The sequence below is a fragment of the Ornithorhynchus anatinus genome, chromosome 2 (genome assembly GCF_004115215.2).
Source record: "Ornithorhynchus anatinus isolate Pmale09 chromosome 2, mOrnAna1.pri.v4, whole genome shotgun sequence".
NCBI lineage: Eukaryota > Metazoa > Chordata > Mammalia > Monotremata > Ornithorhynchidae > Ornithorhynchus > Ornithorhynchus anatinus.
In genome coordinates, this window is record NC_041729.1 from 72,796,848 (window position 1) to 72,817,979 (window position 21,132).

The following is a 21,132-nucleotide window of genomic DNA, read 5'->3' on the forward strand; positions in this document are numbered from 1 at the left end:
TATATTGTACTCTCCCATGTGCCTAGTACAGTGCTCCACACACACAATCTGATTGATTGATCAAATAGGGTATATGAATAGATGCTTGTAATTTGAATCCTTATCAAAATGTTCCTCTTCAGGAATTAGCAATTCTGTAATCCAGCACTATAGGATATGTTGGTTGGGGCTTGATGCATGATCTTTTGAAAATCAACAGGAACCGGAGAAACCCAATTGCTAAAATCAATGTTTGTAATCTCTTTTTATCCCCCATAATACAGAGTTCCTCGAAATCAACTTCCAGCCTCACATGTGTACATGAGCTCTAAATGCAAATGTGAGTGTAAATGCAAATTATTGATCAGTCAGTGGTATTTACTTGGCTACGAGGGTACAGTGCAATGGAGTTGGTTAGACCCGATCCTTGCCATCAAGGAGATTATACTCTAGTGGGCATTTACTATTTTTATATGCTGGTTAAAACTGTACATACAAATTATTTAAATTACTGATTTTTTTCCCTGTGTAAGCTGTCAGTATAATTTAAGAAGTTGCCCCCTGGTGTCTTTTTTTGGTGGGGGGAAAAAACACAACTTTCCTGTTGTAAGAACAATCATTTTTAATCTGAGAATTCTCCCTACAGTATTTTTTAGGACATTAACCTACAAATGATAGCAAGGACTGATTATTTGCAGAAATGTGAATGAGAAGTCTCGTGGACTTTTCACTTCAGGGAAGTTTGGAGGAAATTTCTCAAAGTTGTGTATGTGGGCTTTTTAGTGATGTGATAGTAATTACAGTTAATAGAAATCGCATGATTCCAACTCTTTGCAGATCTCTGAAAGTTTACTTTTTAAAGATTTTCTTGATTATTCCTGCTGTCCTGCAGTTGATTTGTTGTTGTTTTTAATTAAAACAATAACGAAGAAACAATGGCAAGCTATCAGATTTAGGACTTTTCATTTGCCTTGTGTTGTTTATTTTGTGTAGGCTAAAGCTGATGTCTTGTTAAACGTGTAATTTCTTCTTGTTGTTCACTGTTTTACAGTAGAATGCGAACACCACACAAAGTCCCACCCATTTTGTGCTTTTTGGCATTGCTTTTTACCCTGTGAAAGGTACAAGCCATATATATCTCATATGTAATTGTGACTCATAGAATTTTACTGATCCAAAGAAACACGTGTACAATATAAACAGAGCAGCATTTTTTTAAAAATGGGAAATTTACAACTGTTAAATTTTAGTCATTTTTGATTTTAATATCCCAATGAACCATAATCCAGACATCATATTTTTTCATTGTTGTTCTGTAATCTTTTCATAATGTACGTGATATAGTTGGAAACAAATTAGCAGCTGCATATGCATAAAGAAGCCAATTAATAAATGAGATTTTAGTAGGATCTAATCCGAATTGTAAAAATGATTCTGCGGAATCAGCTGCACACTCTAAAAATACTGGCGTGGTTCTTTTAAATACATGCACATTTGAAAGCTTTCTCACAGTGCTGTGTAAATCATTTTAAAGATTGGACTTCCCACTTTCTTTTTCATTTCTCAACTATATTACGTCATTTAAGAACAGTACAGTAGAAACTCAATTATCCAGAGTGCATGGGACCAAAGCCAGCCAGGATCCCTGGATATGTTAGATGCATGAATTTGGATAGTTAATCTAAATTTAACCTAATGCTTATGCACAAGGACTTTGGGAGGGATCAGACGAGGTCATTGATCGTATTCCAAGGAAGGTTCCATGATCTCTAAGGGGCTCTGAACCTGCCTAGGACCATTTTTAAAAAAATATTTTTTATTAATAGCCTACTAGGTGCCAGGCACGGTGGCACTGAGCTCTGGGAAAGGTACAGGGTAATTAGGTGGAACCCACTCCATGACCCACAGGGCTCACAGTCTTAATCCCCTTTTTACAAATGAGGGAAATGAGGCACAGAGAAGTTAAGTGACTTGCCCAAGGCCACACAGCAGACCAGTGGCATAGCTGGGATTGGAACCCAGATCCACCGACTCCCAGGCCTGTGCTCTTTCCATTAGGCTATATTGCTGTCCAAGCCACTTCCAGCATTGAGACTGCAAACGCTTACAAATTCTGGGGGAAAATGTGATCGCAACCCCAGGGACAGTGAGGTCTCTGCAGATCTCTTATTAGATTATAGCAGCCACTCCTGATACACAGCTCTGAGCCTCTGGATAGCAGAGGCTTTGGGGGAAATAGGAAGGCTTTATGGGTTTAAAAAAAGCCCATTAAAAGCTGCAGCTAGTTTTTTTTTTTAATAGACTGTTAAGGCTTGTGACTGAGCGTTGTTTCTTTTCTGGCCCAAATCAATTTTTGAAACTTTTGGTCTTTTTTTCAATCTTATTTTTAATATTTTACCTCTTTTTCTATTACTAACCTAATTAGTAGTGAAAGGTATACTTTGAGGTCGCAGTCTATATCTTTATACGAGTAACTGTTTACGAAGTAGAGGTTTACAAAGTATATCTCTTAGGAGCTCAAAGCACATTCTGTCAGTATCTCATCAATACTAATTTCCTAATGAGGTAAATATAGGTCAGGAAGTTATTGTCCTCATTTTGTAGGTGCGTAAAGTGAGACCCAAAGAAGCTAAAAGCAGTCTCATTTAAGTGACACCACCAACATGTTTATGTTCTAGTCGGAAGGGATCTATTTTAATTCCCACCTAATTCTGGGTTTTTCGCTGGACACTACCAAAGAGGGATCTAAGCACATTTGTTCAGATAGAAACTGGACTAAAATCAGGAACTCCATTGGTAAAGTCATCAGATAGAAAAATACTTTTGGTCACTCTTCACATTAGGACTCATTTGAAAGGTGAAATTTACTGTTCTATGGGTAAGAATCAAAATTAACATTCCTGAAAGTGAGGGAACAGTAGATCTGATCTTAATAACATGCTCATTTTGCACCTGGACTTGAGAAGGTGCCTATTTAGCTCAAACTGATTCACTCATTTAAAAGGAACCTCATTTAAAATTTAAGCGGCAATGAGTACAACCTGTTTCAAACAACCTGTTCTTTACTCAAGAGCAATAGAATTGTTTTAGGCCTTGAAAAATGGTGTGGCTTTGACCAACAGATATAAAATTTTTGAGTTTTTGGGGGAAAAAGGCATTTGGACCAGCTGAGAATAAAGAATTTTTTTAAAGGTCAGCTGAATAGGCAGTGGTCTCTGCAGGGTTTGTCACCATCCTTAAGAAGAGAAAATTTGCTATAAATTAATCATGTCTGGTTAGCCCATTTTATGCATTTTTTTATCATTCCTAACACTGATTTTCATTTTGGAGTAGTAATTGTTCTATCCCATTTATTCTTTCTTAGTGTATGTCCATTAGTATTTTCGTTTTTTGTAATATTTGAAAAGAACATTTTGAGAGCACTCAAAGGGCACAGTTCATTAGTAATTTTAGGCATCCCATAAAGAAAAAGCTGAAAAATGGTCAAGGCAGAGGATATTAAATATGCACAACTGTTCTTTAAAAATGTTTTATATATGTGAAGTTGATTATAATATATGAACGGGAGCAAATGAAAATGAAGATTAGAGAATGAACAAAGTTGGAAAAGTTGGACAAGAGAAGCAGCGTGGCCTAGTGGAAAGAGCACGGGCCTGGGAGTTAGAGGACCTGGTTTTAATCTCAGCTCTGCCAGTTGGTTGTTGCGTGACTTTGGGCAAATCACTTAACTTCTCTGTGCCTCATTTCTTCTCTTCTATTTAGACTGAGAGCCACATGGAAGACAGGGACTGTGTCCAACCAAATTAACTTGTATCCGCCTCAGTGCTCATAACAGTGTTTGACACATAGTAAGCGCTTAACAAATACCATTAAAAAAAGTCTGTTGAAGTGGAAATTTGTATGACCTGAAGTCTCAGCTAGTTTGTATAATTGATCTTTTGAAATGGTGTGTCCTTTTGGGTGTTTTTAGAAACTATGATTGGATCCCTGTATATTAGGGTTAAACCTGTGAATACTGGAGAGCATAACCCCACATTTTGATTTGCAAAGCATAAAAATAGCAGGGAATAAGGAATTGAAAAGGATGTCAAAATGCACAAATTTGCTGCCTGGAGATTCCATTAGCGATATATATTTGTAGTTAGAGTAAAATTTAGCTCTTGTGGTGGATAGCCATGCTTTATCAGTTCATTCCAGTTATTATGTTGGGATAGTAAGAATCCTTCATGCCCGGCATCCTAGATTAGTAAATTAATTTAGTAGAAGGGCATTGGTATCAGAGTATAACTGGCATGAAATTCCTTTAACTTTTTCAGGCTAAGCGGAAATACTCTGTAACTGTGGTGGCTTTTCACCTCCATCCATCCTTCTCCTTTCCCTCCCCCGTCTTCCTCCCCCCCCACCATTTTTTAAATAGCAGTGCTTTTCAGACTGTCAGAATTTCATGTTGTGACACCCCTACTCAAAAGTTATGACAGCAGTGTAATGACAGCCAGTGCCTCTTGAGAATCAATCAGGCAATTAATTTTGTAAATGAAATGCTGATTATACAAAGCTTCACATGAGAGGCCCAGTGATTAAAATCAATTTAACAAATTGTTTCAGGTGGGACTTGATTAATAATTTGCCATAAATTCTGAGAATATATGACCAGCATACCTTTTTGTTGTTAATGTTGAACTATTTATAAACCCTTACCGGGAGTAGGAGAAACTTACAGGTAAGCAGTGTATATTTTTAGGCTTTTGACCTAGTTATCATTAGAGCAAAACCGTTTTTGTAGTGATAATATTGTTTTTTCACCATTGTTGGTTATTTTCCTAACAAGACCTCTTGAAAAGTGAAAATGTTTTTATCTTTTAATATTTACTCTTAAGAACAGAAGTGGAATGTAGAAAGGATATAGTTTTGACTATACCATTTAACATACAGAGACTTCTAATGGCATTTTTTGAACATTTTGTAGGGTCTCCCAACTTCAAGAGTCACGCACTTTTGCCTGTGTTCTCCATGGAGCCTCCACCCTCATTTGTGAAGAGCAAGGGAATTTCCCAGGCCCCTGTCGTCTTCTCATTTTTCTCAATCCCTGCTTTTTGGCCTTTTCACTGCTCATTATCACTTTTAACCAAAGGGTGAGCTGTGAAAATAAAAGGGAAAATTCAAATCAGTCTCTTCTTTTACTTGTTAGCAGCTCTGATCCAAATCCTTGATTAAAAGGAAGTTCTTAGATTATTGCTGTATTTAAACTGTTTTTGCTCACCCTCTCCCATTTCCTCTTATAATCAAGATTTGGCTGCATTCAGAAGCATTGGTAAATGATCCACTGCTTCTTTTAAATGATCCACTGCTTCTTTTTCAGGAAATATCTTCCTACAGTCAGAGTGGGTATAAGATGCAGTTTTCCTTGGGGACTCTTGGAGTAGATATTTTTCAAATGGTTTCTGTTAAGCGCATACTATGTACCAGGTACTGTACTGAGCGCTGGGGTAGATACAAAATAATCAGTTTCGACACAGTCTGAGTCAATCAGTTGTATTTATTGAGCGCTTGCCATTTGCAGAGCACTGTGATAAGCGCTTGGGAGAGTACAGTACACTGAAACAAGCTAGTGCATCATCAGGTCAGCAACTCTGTATTGACTGCTTCCAGCCTTGTTTAGCATTGTGTAACACTAGGCATATAGTTTTAAAGAACACAAGCCCTGTGTTCTGGAATTTAAACTCTAGTCGGGAACAACTTTTTTCAAAAGTCAGTGCATATTCACAGATACACTCGGTGCTGCTATATGGGATTGTGCTGTGCCAAACCCTATGTTCTGGAAAACTTTTAATGTAGTACTTCTGTGTTTGAACCGATGCGCAAACACATGTATGTAAACATTTCTTTCTACACTGTCGCACTGTATCGAAACAGACTCAAATTATCCGACAAGTGTTCCTTAATTCCTTGTGTTCCATGCCAAAATGCATAGTGAAAACGTGTTCTGGAAGAAGTCAAAGCACAGTAAACAGAGGAATGTGGTGAAGAAGAGTAGGACACGGATCGTGTAAATAATAGATTGTGTGTTTATTGGAATAAGTTTGCTGGAGGGAGGAGGTTCATGGATCCAAAAGTCTGCATACAAAAAACAATATGATGCCTGCAGGATTTAAGCAGTTTCTGAGATTGTATTTTAATTTTGTAACAACAGATAAGAAATTCTCATAGATTGAGTGAGGTTTCACTATGGTGGCCTTAGAACTGTGTTGAGTGTAAGACTTTTTTGGCGGGGGGATGGTGACTGGTGGGATGAAAGGTGATCACATTCCTTTCTTGCTCATCTAGTGCAATCCCAGCCCTTCGTCGTCTTTTCCCTCTTGCCTCATAGAGGCAGCTATACACCAGAAGCAAAAGGGATTGTTCTGGTCTCGGCATTGGGGGCCACCAGAAAAAGGAGTGTAATTAGGAGGACACTGTCGTCTGATTAAATGGTAACCATATGGCAGGATCAGGGGAGGGGAAAGAGTGTCCTTGGCTGGTATCTGGAATGTTACTGGGATGAGTCTACAGGACAGGAGGAATTGGGTGGTGATCCTTGAAACAGATTTTTCCTTTAAATACAGTTGTATCCTCCCATATTTCATTAAAATTATTTTATTTCCTTGGCGGTATAGCCTTTTGAAATAATCTCATTTTATTGGCACCATGAATGTGCATAAATTCTACTACAAAGGGATCTATTTTAATTCCCATGTAAGGGGATGTAAGCACATTTGTTCAGACATAAACTGGACTAAAATCATTCGTTTATTCATTCAGTCGTATTTATGGAGCACTTACTGTGCGCAGGTCACTGTACTAAGTGATTGGGAGAGTACGGTACAACAAAACGGACACATTCCCAGCCCACAATGAACTTAGGGTCTGGGGGTGGGGAGAGACAGACATTACTGTAAATAAATTACAGATATGTACATAGAGAAGCAGCGTGGCTCAGTGGAAAGAGCCTGGGCTTTGGAGTCAGAGGTCATGAGTTCGAATCCCAGCTCTGCCACTTGTCAGCTGTGTGACTGTGGGCAAGTCACTTAACTTCTCTGTGCCTCAGTTACTTCATCTGTAAAATGGGGATTAAGACTGTGAGCCCCACGTGGGACAACCCGATTGCCCTGTGTCTACCCCAGCGCTTAGAACAGTGCTCTGCACATAGTAAGCACTTAACAAATACCAACATTATTATAAGTGCTATGGGGCTGGGAAGAGGGAAGAAGAAAGAGAACAAGTCAGGGTGATGCAGAAGGGAGTGGGAGAAGAGGAAAGCGGGGGCTTAGTCAGGAAAGGCCTCTTGGAGGAGATGTGCCTTCAATAAGGCTTTGAAGCGGGGGAGAGTAATTGTCAGATTTGAGGAGGGCGAACATTCCAGGCCAGAGGCAGGATGTGGGCGAGAGGTCAGCAGTGAGATAGACTAGATCAAGGCACAGTGCAAGATTGAGGTTAGTACTAGAGGAGTGAAGTGTGTGGGCTGGGTTCACTCAATAGTATTTATTGAGCACTTACTATGTGCAGAGCACTGTACTAAGCACTTGGAATGTACAAATCGGTAACAGATAGAGACAGTCCCTGCCCTTTGACGGGCTTACAGTCTAATTGGGGGAGACAGGCGGACAAAAACAATAGCAATAAATAGAATCAAGGGGATGAACATCTCATTAAAACAATAGCAAATAAATAGAATCAAAGTGATGTATTTCTGTAGTAGAGTAGCAAAGTGAGGTACGAGGGGGCAAGGTGATGGAGAATCAGGAACTCCCTTCATAAAGTCATCAGATAGAAAAATAGTTTTTGTCACTAATATTAGGGCTCATTTGAAAGGTGAAATTGGGTAGGAATCAAAATTAACATTCTTGAAAGTGAGGGAACAGTGGACCTGGTCTTGATAAGGTGCTTATTTTGCTGCTTAGTTGCAGAGTAAATCTTTAGATACATCATTCCTCTTGAGTTCCAGTTATTTTTAAGGAAAACTGTTTACCTGCAATATGTGACCTCATTGTTAACTCATTCTCCCCTAAATACAAAATATATTTCTAAAATGTTACATTGGGTCAGGTCTGAAAACTTATACCTCATTTGAACCAGTGGTGTTCAGACACCTCTTACCTGAACAAGTACTTCAGACCCGCAGCTTCCATCAGCAATAATGACATCAGTTCTTCCGAGTTCTACTGTGGCAGCTCAGAAGGTTTTCACCACTGAATGAAACCATCTTGAGCTTAGGGGGTCATAGAAGTGTTCCTGCTGAAGTTTTGTCAGAGTTTTTACGAATATTTCATGAAAGTGGTATTACTTATTGGTATCGAAAAAAATCCCAAGTGTAGGATGCACTTTATTTTGCCTGTTAAGGCTTATTATAAGTTTATTCAAGAGAATCATAGATGCCAAGTTTTCATTTTAAGCACTGGGCCAGAAGGGCAGTGTGACAGAGTATGACCTAGTGGAAAGAGCATGGGTTTGGGAATCAGAGTACCTGGATTCTAATCCCAGGTCCACCATTTTTATTGTTTTTGGTATGGTATTGGTTAAGCTCTTAGTTATGTGCCAGGCACTGTTCTAAGCACAGGGATAGTTACAAACTTATCAGGATGGACATAACCCCACCTGGGGCTCACAGTCTTAATCCCCATTTTACAGATGAGGTATCTGAGGCACAGAGAAGTGAAGTGACTTGCCCAAGGCCACACAGCAGATAAGTGTCGGAGCTGAGATTGGAACCTGGGTTTAACCCAGACCACTTGCCTGCTATCTGACCTTGGGCAGGTCACTTAACCTCTCTCTACCTCAGTTATGTCATTTGTAAAATGGGGGTTAAATCCCTGTTCTGTCTCCTTAGCTAATGGGCAATGTTTCTACCAACTCACTTGTATTGTGCTCTTCCAAGACCTTAGTGCAGTGCTCTCTGCACAGCAAGTGCTCATTAATTACCATTGCCTGATTGGACTTTGAGTCTTCAGTAATAGTAATGATGGTATTTGTTAAGCACTTATTATATGCCAAGCATTGTTCTAAGCGCTGGGGTAGATACAAGGTAATCAAGTTATCCCAGATGGGGCTTACAGTCTTAATCCCCATTTTACAAATGAGGTAATGGAGAAACAGAGAAGTTAAGTGATTTGCCCAAGGTCACACAGCAGACAAGTACTTAATATAGTGCTTGGCACATAGTTAACATTTAACAAATGCCACAGTTGTTAATACTAAGGGGGAGGATAGAGATTTGTAGGGAGGAGAAAGACTCTGAGGGAGCAGCCTTCAAAAACAACAGGCCAGGAAGCCACCATTTTGAATTCTTGCACCCTAGACTGGGGATGCTCTGAGACCTGGGTTGAGCAAGACTGGAAATCCAACTCCAGGGCTCTAGGGATGATTGCTCTCATAGTTCCCATGAAGTGGACAACTTTTGGGTGGAATCTGTCTAGTTTATAGAAATCTTAATCCAGTTCTTGAGGTCTGTGATCTTTGGAAGTTTATTTTTCCCCCTCCCCCAAAATGAAGATGGTATTTTTTGTGCCAATGTAGACTACTTGCTTGTTGACAAAATTGGAAGTTTAAACTCTGGCTGCCATTCATGCTATCTAGCCGGGAAGAGTGATGTTCTAAAAATACTTGTCTAAAATAAGATGAAGAGCAAAAGCAGTATTGATCTTTCTTAAACATATGATTGAAGCCTGTTGGGCAGATAGTACATACAGTAAGCGTTCAGTAAATACCACTGATTGATTGAAAGTGCTAAGCTTGAAACTAAAGTGATAGGAATGAATAATGGCATGATCTCAGCAGTGGAGTATAGATTTATCTATCTAAAGGGGAAAGGTAGGGCAAAATATTGCATTGGAGATAGGCCTGTGACAATTCTCCATTTCGAATGGTTTTCTGGGCACCCGTCTTTGTTTCCAGTACCATTTGGGATTCACTTTTGTTTCTGTTGGCTGAGAAGAGAACAATGGCAATACAGAGTATGCACATGTTAAATTTGGACATTTCAAATTTTAAAATGGCAAGATTGCATAATGTCTATTTGGGGAGTTTGGGATGAACAGTTGGTAGACAACTTCTGCTTAAGTTTTTGGGAAGTAACATAGCTTAGTGGAAAGATCATAGGCCTGGGAGTCAGAGGACTTGGGTTCTAATTCCAGTTGGGCCACTTTCCTGCTGTGAGATCTTGGGCAAGTCACTTAACTCTCTGTATCCTTATCTGTAAAATGGGGATTCACTACCTGTACTTCTCTTTTAGACTGTGAGCCCCATGCGGGATCAGAATTGGGTCCAATTTGATTGTCCTTTACCTCAGTGCTTAGTATGGTGCTTAGTAGTTAGCACTTAACACATACAACAATTATTTTTAATTGAGAAATTAAGCACAGTCTGCATTGCTCATACATCCAGCTGTTTTAATGTCTTGATTGCTAATCGAAAGCTATCCCAGTGCATTTGTAGTAATCTGAGCATTTCAGGAACTGTACTGTGATATTTAGACACGGCAAGCAAATATATCTAATATTGGCACAAATTAAGTAGGAATGTGGAAGTTTATGGTAGTGATGTGCCAGATGAGAAAAGCAAGTTTAAGCTTCCCATAGTGGAAATTGCTGCACTGTTACATGGAGCAGTAAAGTACAGTCATTTTTGAGTACTTTCTCATTTTAAATTTTTGTTTAAATTATGATTTTACTGAGCATTGCTTAAAATGCAGGAAATTGACTTTCCATTTTTCTGGGTTGATCCAGATTGGACAAGAAGGTATAATATCTGAGGATCTGGCTGGCTTGATGGTGCTGTTTTTGGCATTAATACTGTTAATTTGGTTCACTCACATGGGTCTTGAATAGTTCAAGAGCTCATTTTGGGGCCTCTGGAGTCATCTGTACTACGCTATTATCCACATAGCAAAAGAAACAGCATGGCTTAGTAGAAAGAGCAGGGGCTTGGTAGATAGAGGACCTGGATCCTGATCCTGGCTCTGCCCCTTGCCTGCCAGATGACCTTGGCCAAATCACTTCTCTCTGCCTCATGTTACTTCATCTGCATAATGGGGATTAAATCCTTTCCCCTCCTACTTAGACTGTGAGCCCTGGGTGGGACAGGGACTAGACCTGACCTGGTTATCTTGCCCCTGATTATTTTGTGCTTAATACAAGTATCATTAAAAAAAGGTAAAAATATCTGAATAAATAATATGGAATGGAATTAATTCAGTCTCTGTATTTTCTGGGTATTTCCAAAATGCTTCATTCTTATGCCCAAGTGTAATTTTCAGTATAGACCAGTTTGAACAAAACTCCAGCCCTGTCCCAAAGTGAGGCTTCTTTCAGTGACTTGAAGGAATTAGTCGTTGCAAAGGAGACTACCCTTAGCTAGTCTTAAAAGCTGTTAACACAATTAGATCAACTGATTGAACCCTATGTAGTAAGCCTGATGGATGAGAATTTTAAACATTGATTCCCTTGCAATGTCAAAACCATATTCTTTGTAAAGTGATGTTCAGATAACGTAAGCAGGGTGAATTCAAACTGCAACTAAAGTTCCCGTAACCTTTTAATACTGCAAAGCTCAGACATAGAGCTAGGGAAACTGCTTTTTGGAAATTTTATGTAGCATCCTGTGGTTACTTCAGTTGAAATAAGGCTCATGGTTTATCTTGTCATAGGTGAAAACAAAATCAAAGTCTCATTTTGGATTTGTCATGTCTGAGAAGATAGTCACTCATAAAATATGGTCATGACTCACATAATCAAATGGTTATTAATGCCCATGAATGGTGTGAAAGGCCTCTAAAATAGACTAGTTTTACTGGAAATTTACCCTTTTCCCTCCTTTTCTTCCACTCCTGTTTAGATTTCCAAATCAGCATTTTTCTCAAGGCTACACTCTTTGCCCAAGAGTTGTGCTCTTAAGCTGAAATAAAATCAATGCAGCTGAAAAGATATTTTAAAGTCAGGAAGTATTTCTAATTACCAGACATGCGGGCATACTTTCTTCTTGGTTAAGATTGATAAGAGTTGGGTGAAATTAATTATGATGCTTACTTCCTGCATACATAATAGTAATTTAGGTGGAAGTTATTTTCTCTACTTTGGAGAAAAAAATCTGCCTCTGATTCAAGGTTCACTCCTAGTTTTTACAGACCTTTCTAATGAATACATGAATTAAAAACTGTACTCACAGTTCTGCTTTTCGGGTAAGAAATTATTCTTAATATTTCCCAAGGAAAAACTCATTGTGTTGAATAAAAATTATTTTATCTCCCTGGATAGGTTGACTCTTCTCTCACCCTTATGCGAAGTATTAAAAACATCTATTCTTCTATTTAATTATAGGGCAGCCCGATGGATCCAATGGTAATGAAGAGACCTCAACTGTATGGAATGAGCAATAATCCTCATTCCCAACCTCAGCAAAGTAGTCCATACCCAGGACAGTCCTATGGCCCCCCGGGGCCCCAGCGCTATCCACTTGGAATACAGGGACGGACCCCGGCTGCCATGGGAGGAATGCAGTATCCACAGCAACAGGTTGGTAGAGGTTTTTAATTAGAAATGTTTTCTTTCTTCTGTGGCTTTTATCATAGAGAACCCAGAATTCATGAAGGTAAGTGGTATATGGAATTCGAAGTGCTCCTTTGCATCCCTCAGAAATGCTCTCTGCCATCTCATTCTCCTTGTGTACTGTCCCCCAAAAGGCAATTAAAAATTATACCAGTGTATGGATTCCTTCCCTCCCCCACCCCTCAATTGTGAGAAAAAATTCCAAATTTGTAAAGAGGGGCAGTTTAGTAAAGTGAGAACAACATTATTGGCTGCTTTGGAGGAAGAAGAGAGTGTGTTAGATTTCTGCATCAGTTTTTTATAGTATCCCAAGTAGCTCTCTTCTTTCCATCTCTTTATGACTCTTTTTTCTCACCTTTGAAATATATATTGGAGTCAGTGGGTTTATTCCATGGGACACAAAATCCAATGTGGATGAATATTCTGATTGACTTCTCCTTCCCTTTATAAAAAAGCCCACATCTTCCAAAGAATTGAAGAATTGGGCTAGAGATCACCTATACCATCTTTAGGATTGGGCAGAGCTGATGAAAATCTAGCCAAGTTTTAACACCCCTAGTAAAGAAGACTCCATCTTCCATCTGCCTAAATATTCCAGTATTTAAGAACTGCTAGGAAGTCTTTCCTTAGATATAAGCATAATCTTTTATGTTTTAGCACCAGCCCATTTACTCTTGTCCTGTCTGCAGGAAATGAGCAAAAACATCCGTGTGTAGCTCTTCAAATATATTGAGGGCAATTTTAAAATAATCTTTGTCTCTACATCCCTAACTTTTTCCTTCACATAATATATTACAATCCTTTCATCCATGAATTTACCTAAATCCCAGTCAAATTTACTGGTATTTTGGTAGGGGGGTGGGAGGGGAGCGGCTGGTTCTCAACTTCCTGAGGGAATGAGTTCTGTGTAATTACCACCTGCTTGGTGAGGAAGTGTTTCCTTTCTTGTGTTTTGAATGTTTCACCTGCAGGCTTTGAAGGACTCTTTGGTTGTCCTGGTGGTTTGGGATTTGCTGAAGGACTATGCTCATGCTGATTATGATTTTGAAAACTTGAATCGTGCCTCATCGGGCTTTGTCTTTCCAGGCTGAAGAGTTATAATCTTTCTTTCAGTCTGTCCTCATATAGAAGCTCATCTGCACCATCTCCTGCTTTGTTATAACCTCCTTAAGGTGATGCGACCAGGATTGCTCCGAGTATTCCAGATACAGGCCAAATAGAATGGCCAAACATGTCTTGTGTTTAGATTCTTCAAGTGAGTGTGCAGCTAGAAAAAATGGAGAAAAAATACTTTTTAGCCTTCTGTGGATGTGAAGCCAAAGTAAAATGATTAAAAGATAATTTGTTATTTTGGGGATAATTATTCTACGGTTTGTAGAAATGAGGTTCACATTTTTCGCTCCATTTGCTAATTGCTGGGTGAATTATCAGCCAACAGGCAGTGACCTGGCACAGCGATTGGCTGCTGGCCCTATCTGTCTACTCACAGCATTAATATAATTGGTTGAGCAACATTATGGTTATGATTACTAATACTCTTCAGGGAAAAAGTAAGAGGATAATTATGACATTGAATTTTTATTGAATGGACATCACCACCTAGGCATGGTTTTGCTTTGGACGGTCTCCAAAGCTTCATGTTTTTGGTTTGTGAACCTCTAATGGTCTGAATCCACTTCATTTCATATTGCTTATATATTACCTTCCCTCCATTATGGATTAAAATGCAGGAATTCAGGTTTGTAAATTGAGTTGCCCACTTACCAGCCTTGTGGTAAGTTGTCTTTGGCTCAGGGGGTCACGGTTTGATTCCTGGCTGGCATTCTATTTCTGTGACATGAATATTAAATGAGTACTCTATTAGAGGAAACCTGCAGTGTTTGTTTGAAATTTACTGTGGGTAGTATTGCTGCATACCTTATTGGCTCTAAGACAGAAAGGGACAGAAAACACCAAAGCACTTAATTTTGGGAAAACCTGGCGATTCCTGATATGGATGGTGATGTTTTTATTTTTATTCTGTGCTCATGAGGGGAACCTCAGAGTACTTTGTTGATAATAATACACTGTTTAGGCGTTTATTAAGTGGAACTCAGTTTGTGGCCTTGTACTTGAGGATCCTCCCTCGTCATGAGGCAGTACTTGGCTAGGCAGATTAGGCTTGCATGATGCCCTAAGAACCGGCACACTTAGGTTTTTCAAAGTAAGAGGGGGAAGTGAATTTTATATGCTCTGTGAGAATGTTTTGCCTCCAGGCCCCTGAAATTTAAACCTGGGGACTATTAACCAAAGTGCTTGAGTTGTTTTGATCTAATATAGTGGTACGGAGAGGATATGTATTCTTGAAAGGTACCGGGGACCCAAGTCATTTTGAGTTTTTTTCAGTTTGAAGTTTATTTAACAACACAGAGGAAGCCAGTTTAAGGAGCAACTAGATCAAGGAATTTGGGACTAAATCCTTATTTTGTTTTCTTTTGTGCTTTATCCCCTTAAATGTCCAAATAGGCCTCAGAGGACCCTCATTTTTTTTTGAAGGTTTCATATAAAAGAGACCTGACCCTTAAACCCAGACACACTTGAAAATCTAAGTGGCACTCATTTATCTTGAGAGATAAAGGATTGATTTAGCCTGCAGTCATCTAGATATTCCTGAGCTACTGGATTAACTCCTGAACTTTCCCCTTATTCAAAATCGTAACAAGGTTGCAAAAGACTGTGTTTACTGGTGAAAGGTGTCCCTCTTACCCTTAATTTTTAAGGGGAAGTGGGTTAAAGACTATATGAGCACATTACCTATGTAATCAGTAGTATTTATTAAGCGCATACTCTGTGCAGAGCACTGTACTTAGCACTTGGAAGAGTATAATAGAACCGAGTTACTAAACATGCATTTAAATTGACGTAGTTCATATTCCTGAATATCTTCAATGTTTGTAATATTTTTATGAAAGCATTCATAATCCAGTTCATCTTGTTTTATGCTGTCGAGTCATCTCTGACCCCTAGAGATATCATGGACACATCTCCCAGAACTCCCCATCTCCATCTGCACTCATTTTGGTATTGTATCCAGAGTTTTCTTGTTAAAAATATGGAAGTGGTTTACCACTGCATCCTTCCATGCCGCCCTCGACTTTCTCCCATGCCCCTGCTGCCCAGCACAGGGGAGTTTTAACAAGAAGCGGATTGTCTTCCACTCGTTAGCCACTGCCCAAGATAAGAATGGAATGGATATGCCTCTGCTTGACTTTCTCTCCTGTAGCCGAGTACTTTTAGTTCTGGCAATCCTGAGAGCAGCATATTCCAGTTTAGACTGTTATAATTGCAGATAGAACCTGGGTTTGAATCTTGGCAACCTGGGTTTTAATCCCGATTACACCACTCTTTGCTGTGTGACCTTGGGCAAGTCACTTTACTGTGCCTCTGTTACCTCACCTGTAAAATGGGGATTAGGACTGTGAGTCATGGACTGTGTCCTAGCTGATTAGCTTGTATCTGCTCCAGCACTTAGTACAGTGTCTGGCACATAATAAGCCCTTAACAAATATAAGACAAAAAAACCCTCAAATTTTAATTTTCAGGCAGCTGACAGCTTACCTTAAGGAAGCAACATGGCCAAGTGGATAGAGCATGGGCCTGGGAGTTAGAAGGAGTAGATGTTTAGATGCAGAACAGAAAGGACCCCAGAAAGGACTCCCTCCAGGTCCCCCACAGTTAGGGAGTGAGAGGCAGAGGAGGAACCCACTAAGGAAAATGAGAATGAAAGACCACGTGGCTCAGTGGAAAGAGCATGGGCTTTGGAGTCAGGGCTCATGAGTTCGAATCCCAGCTCTGCCACTTGCTGGCTGTGTGACTGTGGGCAAGTCACTTAACTTCTCTGTGCCTCAGTTCCCTCATCTGTAAAATGGGGATTAAGACTGTGAGCCCCACGTGGGACAACCTGATTCCCCATGTCTACCCCAGCGCTTAGAACAGTGCTCGGCACATAGTAAGCGCTTAAGAAATACCACCATTATTAAGACCAGAGATAAAAGGAGAACCAGGAGAGGATTTAGTCAGTGAAGCCAAGGTTGGATAACGTTTCCAGGAGAAGGGCGTGGTCCACAATGTCATAAGCATCTGAGAGGTTGAGGGGAGTGATTAGGTTGGAGTCGAGGCCATTGGATTTGGCAAGAAGGAGATGATTTGTGACCTTTGAGAGGGCAGTTTCTGTGTACAGAACGGGAAGGAAGCCAGATTGGAGGGGTCAAGGAGAGGAATTTGAGACATTGGCTGTAGACAACTCACTCAAGGAGTTTGGAGAGGAATGATAGGAGGGAGATGGGGCTATAACTGGAGGGAGCTTTTGGGTCATGGGATGTTTATTTTAGGGTAGGGGAGACATAGGCATGTTTGAAAGCAGTGGGGAAAAAGCCATTGGAGAGCGAACTGTTGAAGATGCCTATTAGGGAAGGAGGAAGGGAGGGGGAGAGAGTTTTGATAAGGTGTGAAGGATGCGAAAGGTCAGATGCGCCGGTGGAGGGGGTGGCTTTTGAGAGGAGGCAGGAGCTATCCTCTAGAGCTACTGCTGGGAAGGATGGGAAGGACTGAGAAGGTGCAGGGGCAATTTTTGGGAGCTCGCTCCTGATAGTGTCAATTTTCGTAATAAAGTAGGTGGCCAGGTCATTGGGGGCAACGGATGGGGGAGGCTAGGGGATGGGGGCCTGAGGAGGGAGTTAATTGTCTGGAACAACTGGTGAAGGTGATGGGCAGGGGTGTCAATAGGGTGGAGAAATAATTTTGTCAGGCAGGGGAGAGGGCAGAGCATGAAAGGATAAACTAGAAGTGGATGAAGTCAGCCTGGTATTTAGATCACCAGCAGCGTTCTGCGGCTTGAGCACAAGAGCGAAAGAGGCAAACTGTGCAGGTGAGCGAGAGCTGTGGGATAGTGGTACGAGATCACAGGGATAGGGAAGCAGGTGAGTTGAATTCAGTAGAGAGGGTGGTGTTGAGAGCGTCAGTTTGGTCAAGGGAAGGTAGTTTGGATATGGAGGCTAATTGGGGCGTGATGAGTTGGGAATGATACTTCAAAGTGGTGATTTAAATAGTGCCTATGATGGGAAAATATCTCCTTTTCACAATATTTCTCAATTAAATACACTGTGCCCTGTACACAGTATGTGCTAAATAAATAATTGATTGGGACAGAAACTTTCCATGTCTTTTGCACTTGTTTGCAGTGAAGTGGTTGCAAGTGTAGTCCTAAACCCATGTTTCTGACTATGATGTTAAAGCTAGATACAACCAAACCTGATTATCAAGGGTAAACAATCCAAGGAATTCAACAAGAACTTAAATCCATCACTTTATCGTGGTGGTCATGGGAAAAAGTGTCAGAGAAGCGTTGACGTGATGGGGGAAGACATGGAGATCTGCACCTCTAAATGTGCATAATATTGTGTCGCCACATCCTTGAGCACTAATATGAATGAGCAAGGAAGAAACATTGGTCGTTGGTAGCGTGAAGTACACTGGCAGATATCCAGTGGACACTTAGTGAAAATTGGGGACTGTGAACGCTCTGGCAGGAAATGGTGTGATACAATGCGCTCTCATGCATAGGCATGATAGAATATAAATGGCATCATTTGCATTTTATGTGTAAGGATTGCGTTTGAATAGCTAAAGCCAACAGTAAAATTGCATTGCTTGGGCATTTTATCATTTTTAGAGTCCTTTCGGGAGCATATTTTGATATGAATAATTGTAATGAAATATTCGTGGTAGTATTTATTAAGTGGTTACTGTGCACAGAGCACTGTACTAAGTGCTGGGAAAGAATACACAGGTGGGAAATCTAGATTTGGTCCCTGTCTGGGATTGGGGTGGAGGGGGATGGCTCACAATCTAAGAATATACTTGGGGGAAAGGGGCCTGGAGACAGACACATCATGAGTGATGAAACGTTAAAACAACAGGGTAACAATACCTTTTTTGAGTCACATCAGCTGTTCTTCGTCTGTTAGCATTAAGGTACTCAAAGTTTACCAGCAAAATACCTTTTTCCCATCTAGTCTGTAAGTTCTTTATGGGAAGGGATCATGTCTGTCTGCCCTTATTGTACCATTATCAGCAATTGTATTTGTTGAGCACTCTAACTGTGTGTGCAGAGCACTCTACTAAGCCCTTGGAAGAGTAAAATTCAACAGAGGTGCTAGCACATTCCATGCTCATGACAAGTTTACTCTTAGCACATAGTAAGTTCTCAATAAATACCGTCGTTCGACTGTACCACAGGTTTCTATTTTTACACTTCATCGCCAAAGTTCTCGGTTGTGTACATGTGAAATATTTCTGAGAGAATTTGTGGCCAATTGTTTTAACTTTTCATTGTTACCAAAAGTAGCATTTTCCTACATTCTAGGGATACTTCTGGGGAATGCATCAATTGTTTTTGTTTGGTGTGTATTGTACAAGTGTCATCCTTCAACAGTAGGATTTTTTTTTTTTTACAATTAGGGCTACCTTGCAAAAATATGTTTTCCCCAATTTTGTTTTTGTAAAAACAATTTTTCTTTTTGAGTTTGAATTACACCTTAGCTTTTAAAAATGAGTCCCATGATATGTTAAACCCTGTAAAAAATATACACCTTTTTTAGTGTCTGAATTTTATTTTAAATTATGCCTCATAATCATAAATGGCACATATCTTCCTCATTATCTGTTCTAAACTTGCACTTATACATATCATTAACTTTCTCCATGTGTTTTCTGGTGGTTTTTTTTTTGCTTTATTATTGAATTTTCTTATTTCAATTTTCCTTTTATAGGTTTACACATTTTGCTATAAGATGTGTTGAGAGGCTTTTATAAGTTACAGGAGGTCTGATTTTAGCCGTATTATAAACTTACTTTCATGGCTTTTAAGTGGGGCATTACAAATGATTGGGTCAAGGGTTAGAGAAGGAGAATGGAGTTGTTGAGAGAAGAGTTACTTCTAATAATGCATAATTAACATCAGATTTTTAACTTCATTATTTCTTCTATTATTTTCAGAGACTAAAGCAACACTGTTAAAGATGGAAACTGAGGATTGTAACCCCTTTGTTGGCAGGGATTGTCTCTATTGCTGAATTGTATTTTCCAAGCGCTTAGTACAGTACTATGCGCACAGTAAGCGCTCAATAAATACAATTGAATGAACTACGCATTTGACAGATGTAAAATTGGTGTGCTGGCTAGAATGTATAGCTTTACAAAGAGTTTATAAATCTGTAACTGACTTATTTTAATATTTGTTTCCATTTCTAGACTGTAAGTGCCTTATAGGTAGGCAGTGTGTCTTTCAACTCTAGTATTGTACTCTCCCAAGTGCTTAGTATAATGCTCTGCACACACATTCCAAGCATGTAGTACAGTACTCTGCACATAGTAAGCGCTCTGTAAATACAATTGTATGAATTAAAGGCTCAATAAATACAACTGATTGGAGAAATTGTGACTTCCTCACTCAATCAGTAGGATCTACTGTGCACCTTCTGTGTGTTGCGTGCTGTACTAAGTGCTTGAGGGAGTACAGTAAAAGTTCAGACATAAATTGAAGCAATGAGGAGACATAGTCTCCTGATTACTTCTTTATAAATAAATTCAGATAATGACTTAGATACATAACTGAAAAGAAGAGGCTGAGTTTGTTGTTTACCTACTCCTGATACCAACTTCACATTTTAAACACATTTAGTTCATATTTGATTTTCTGCAACTCTCCATGCTGTCAGATAGGAATTCTAACTCCTATTTTCTGGGCTATATTTACAACTTTCAGAGCTGAAAAGGAATTAACATGCCCCTGTAAGGATTTGTTCTAATGGAAACTGCAAGTCAACCAGAACTTGAGCAGCACTGACATGATTACCTCATTTAGGAAAGAGGATTCACTACTTTTATTTGGTAAAGTCCCAACTTGGCCATGGCCTTTCTTGGCCAAAAAAATCAATTGGCTGTTGCCTTTGCAGGTAGATTTCCAAAACTCTGAAGTACTTGGCTATTAACTATGGGTGGGCCTTTTAGAGTTAGTTGTACTGGAAATCATCAAAATTGTGAAAGATAGAATAATAGTGACAGTAATAATCATTGTAATATTTAAGTGCTTCGTAGATTCCAAGCACTGTGCTAAGCACTGGAGTAGTTACAAGATGATTAGGTCGAACAAAATCTCTGTTTTGTGTGGGGCTTACAGTCTAAGAATCTCAAGAAGACAGTGTCTTTTAATCTAGACATTCAAGACCAGTTGTGACATATTTATTCTCTCTTGCTTTTCTATTTGTTGCCAAATTGTACTTTCCAAGCGCTATTACAGTGCTCTGCACACAGTAAGGGCTCAGTAAACACGATTGAATGAATGAATGACTTAATTGTAGTTTGCTTTTATTTCAAGTTACTTTTGGTTATGGACAAAAAAAGGTGTAGCATTTGCCAGTTTTCCCTGCCAAAAAAAAAAAGACAAGCATTCATTGTACCGTAAGTTGCATCTTTTTCATGTGTTGAAATTATTCCAGTACCGCCCCTTTTATTAAAGTTTCAGCCGACCATCATCAAA

The 21,132-nt window shown here is 39.6% G+C and overlaps 1 protein-coding gene across 1 annotated transcript in view; it reads left to right on the forward strand.

Annotated features, from left to right (window-relative positions):
- ARID1B (AT-rich interaction domain 1B) overlaps nt 1-21,132 on the forward strand; it is a 514,902-nt gene that overhangs the window by 28,391 nt on the left and 465,379 nt on the right. Inside the window, 1 exon segment of the mRNA XM_029057789.2 lies at nt 12,327-12,521. Coding sequence (XP_028913622.2) covers nt 12,327-12,521 — 195 coding nt within the window.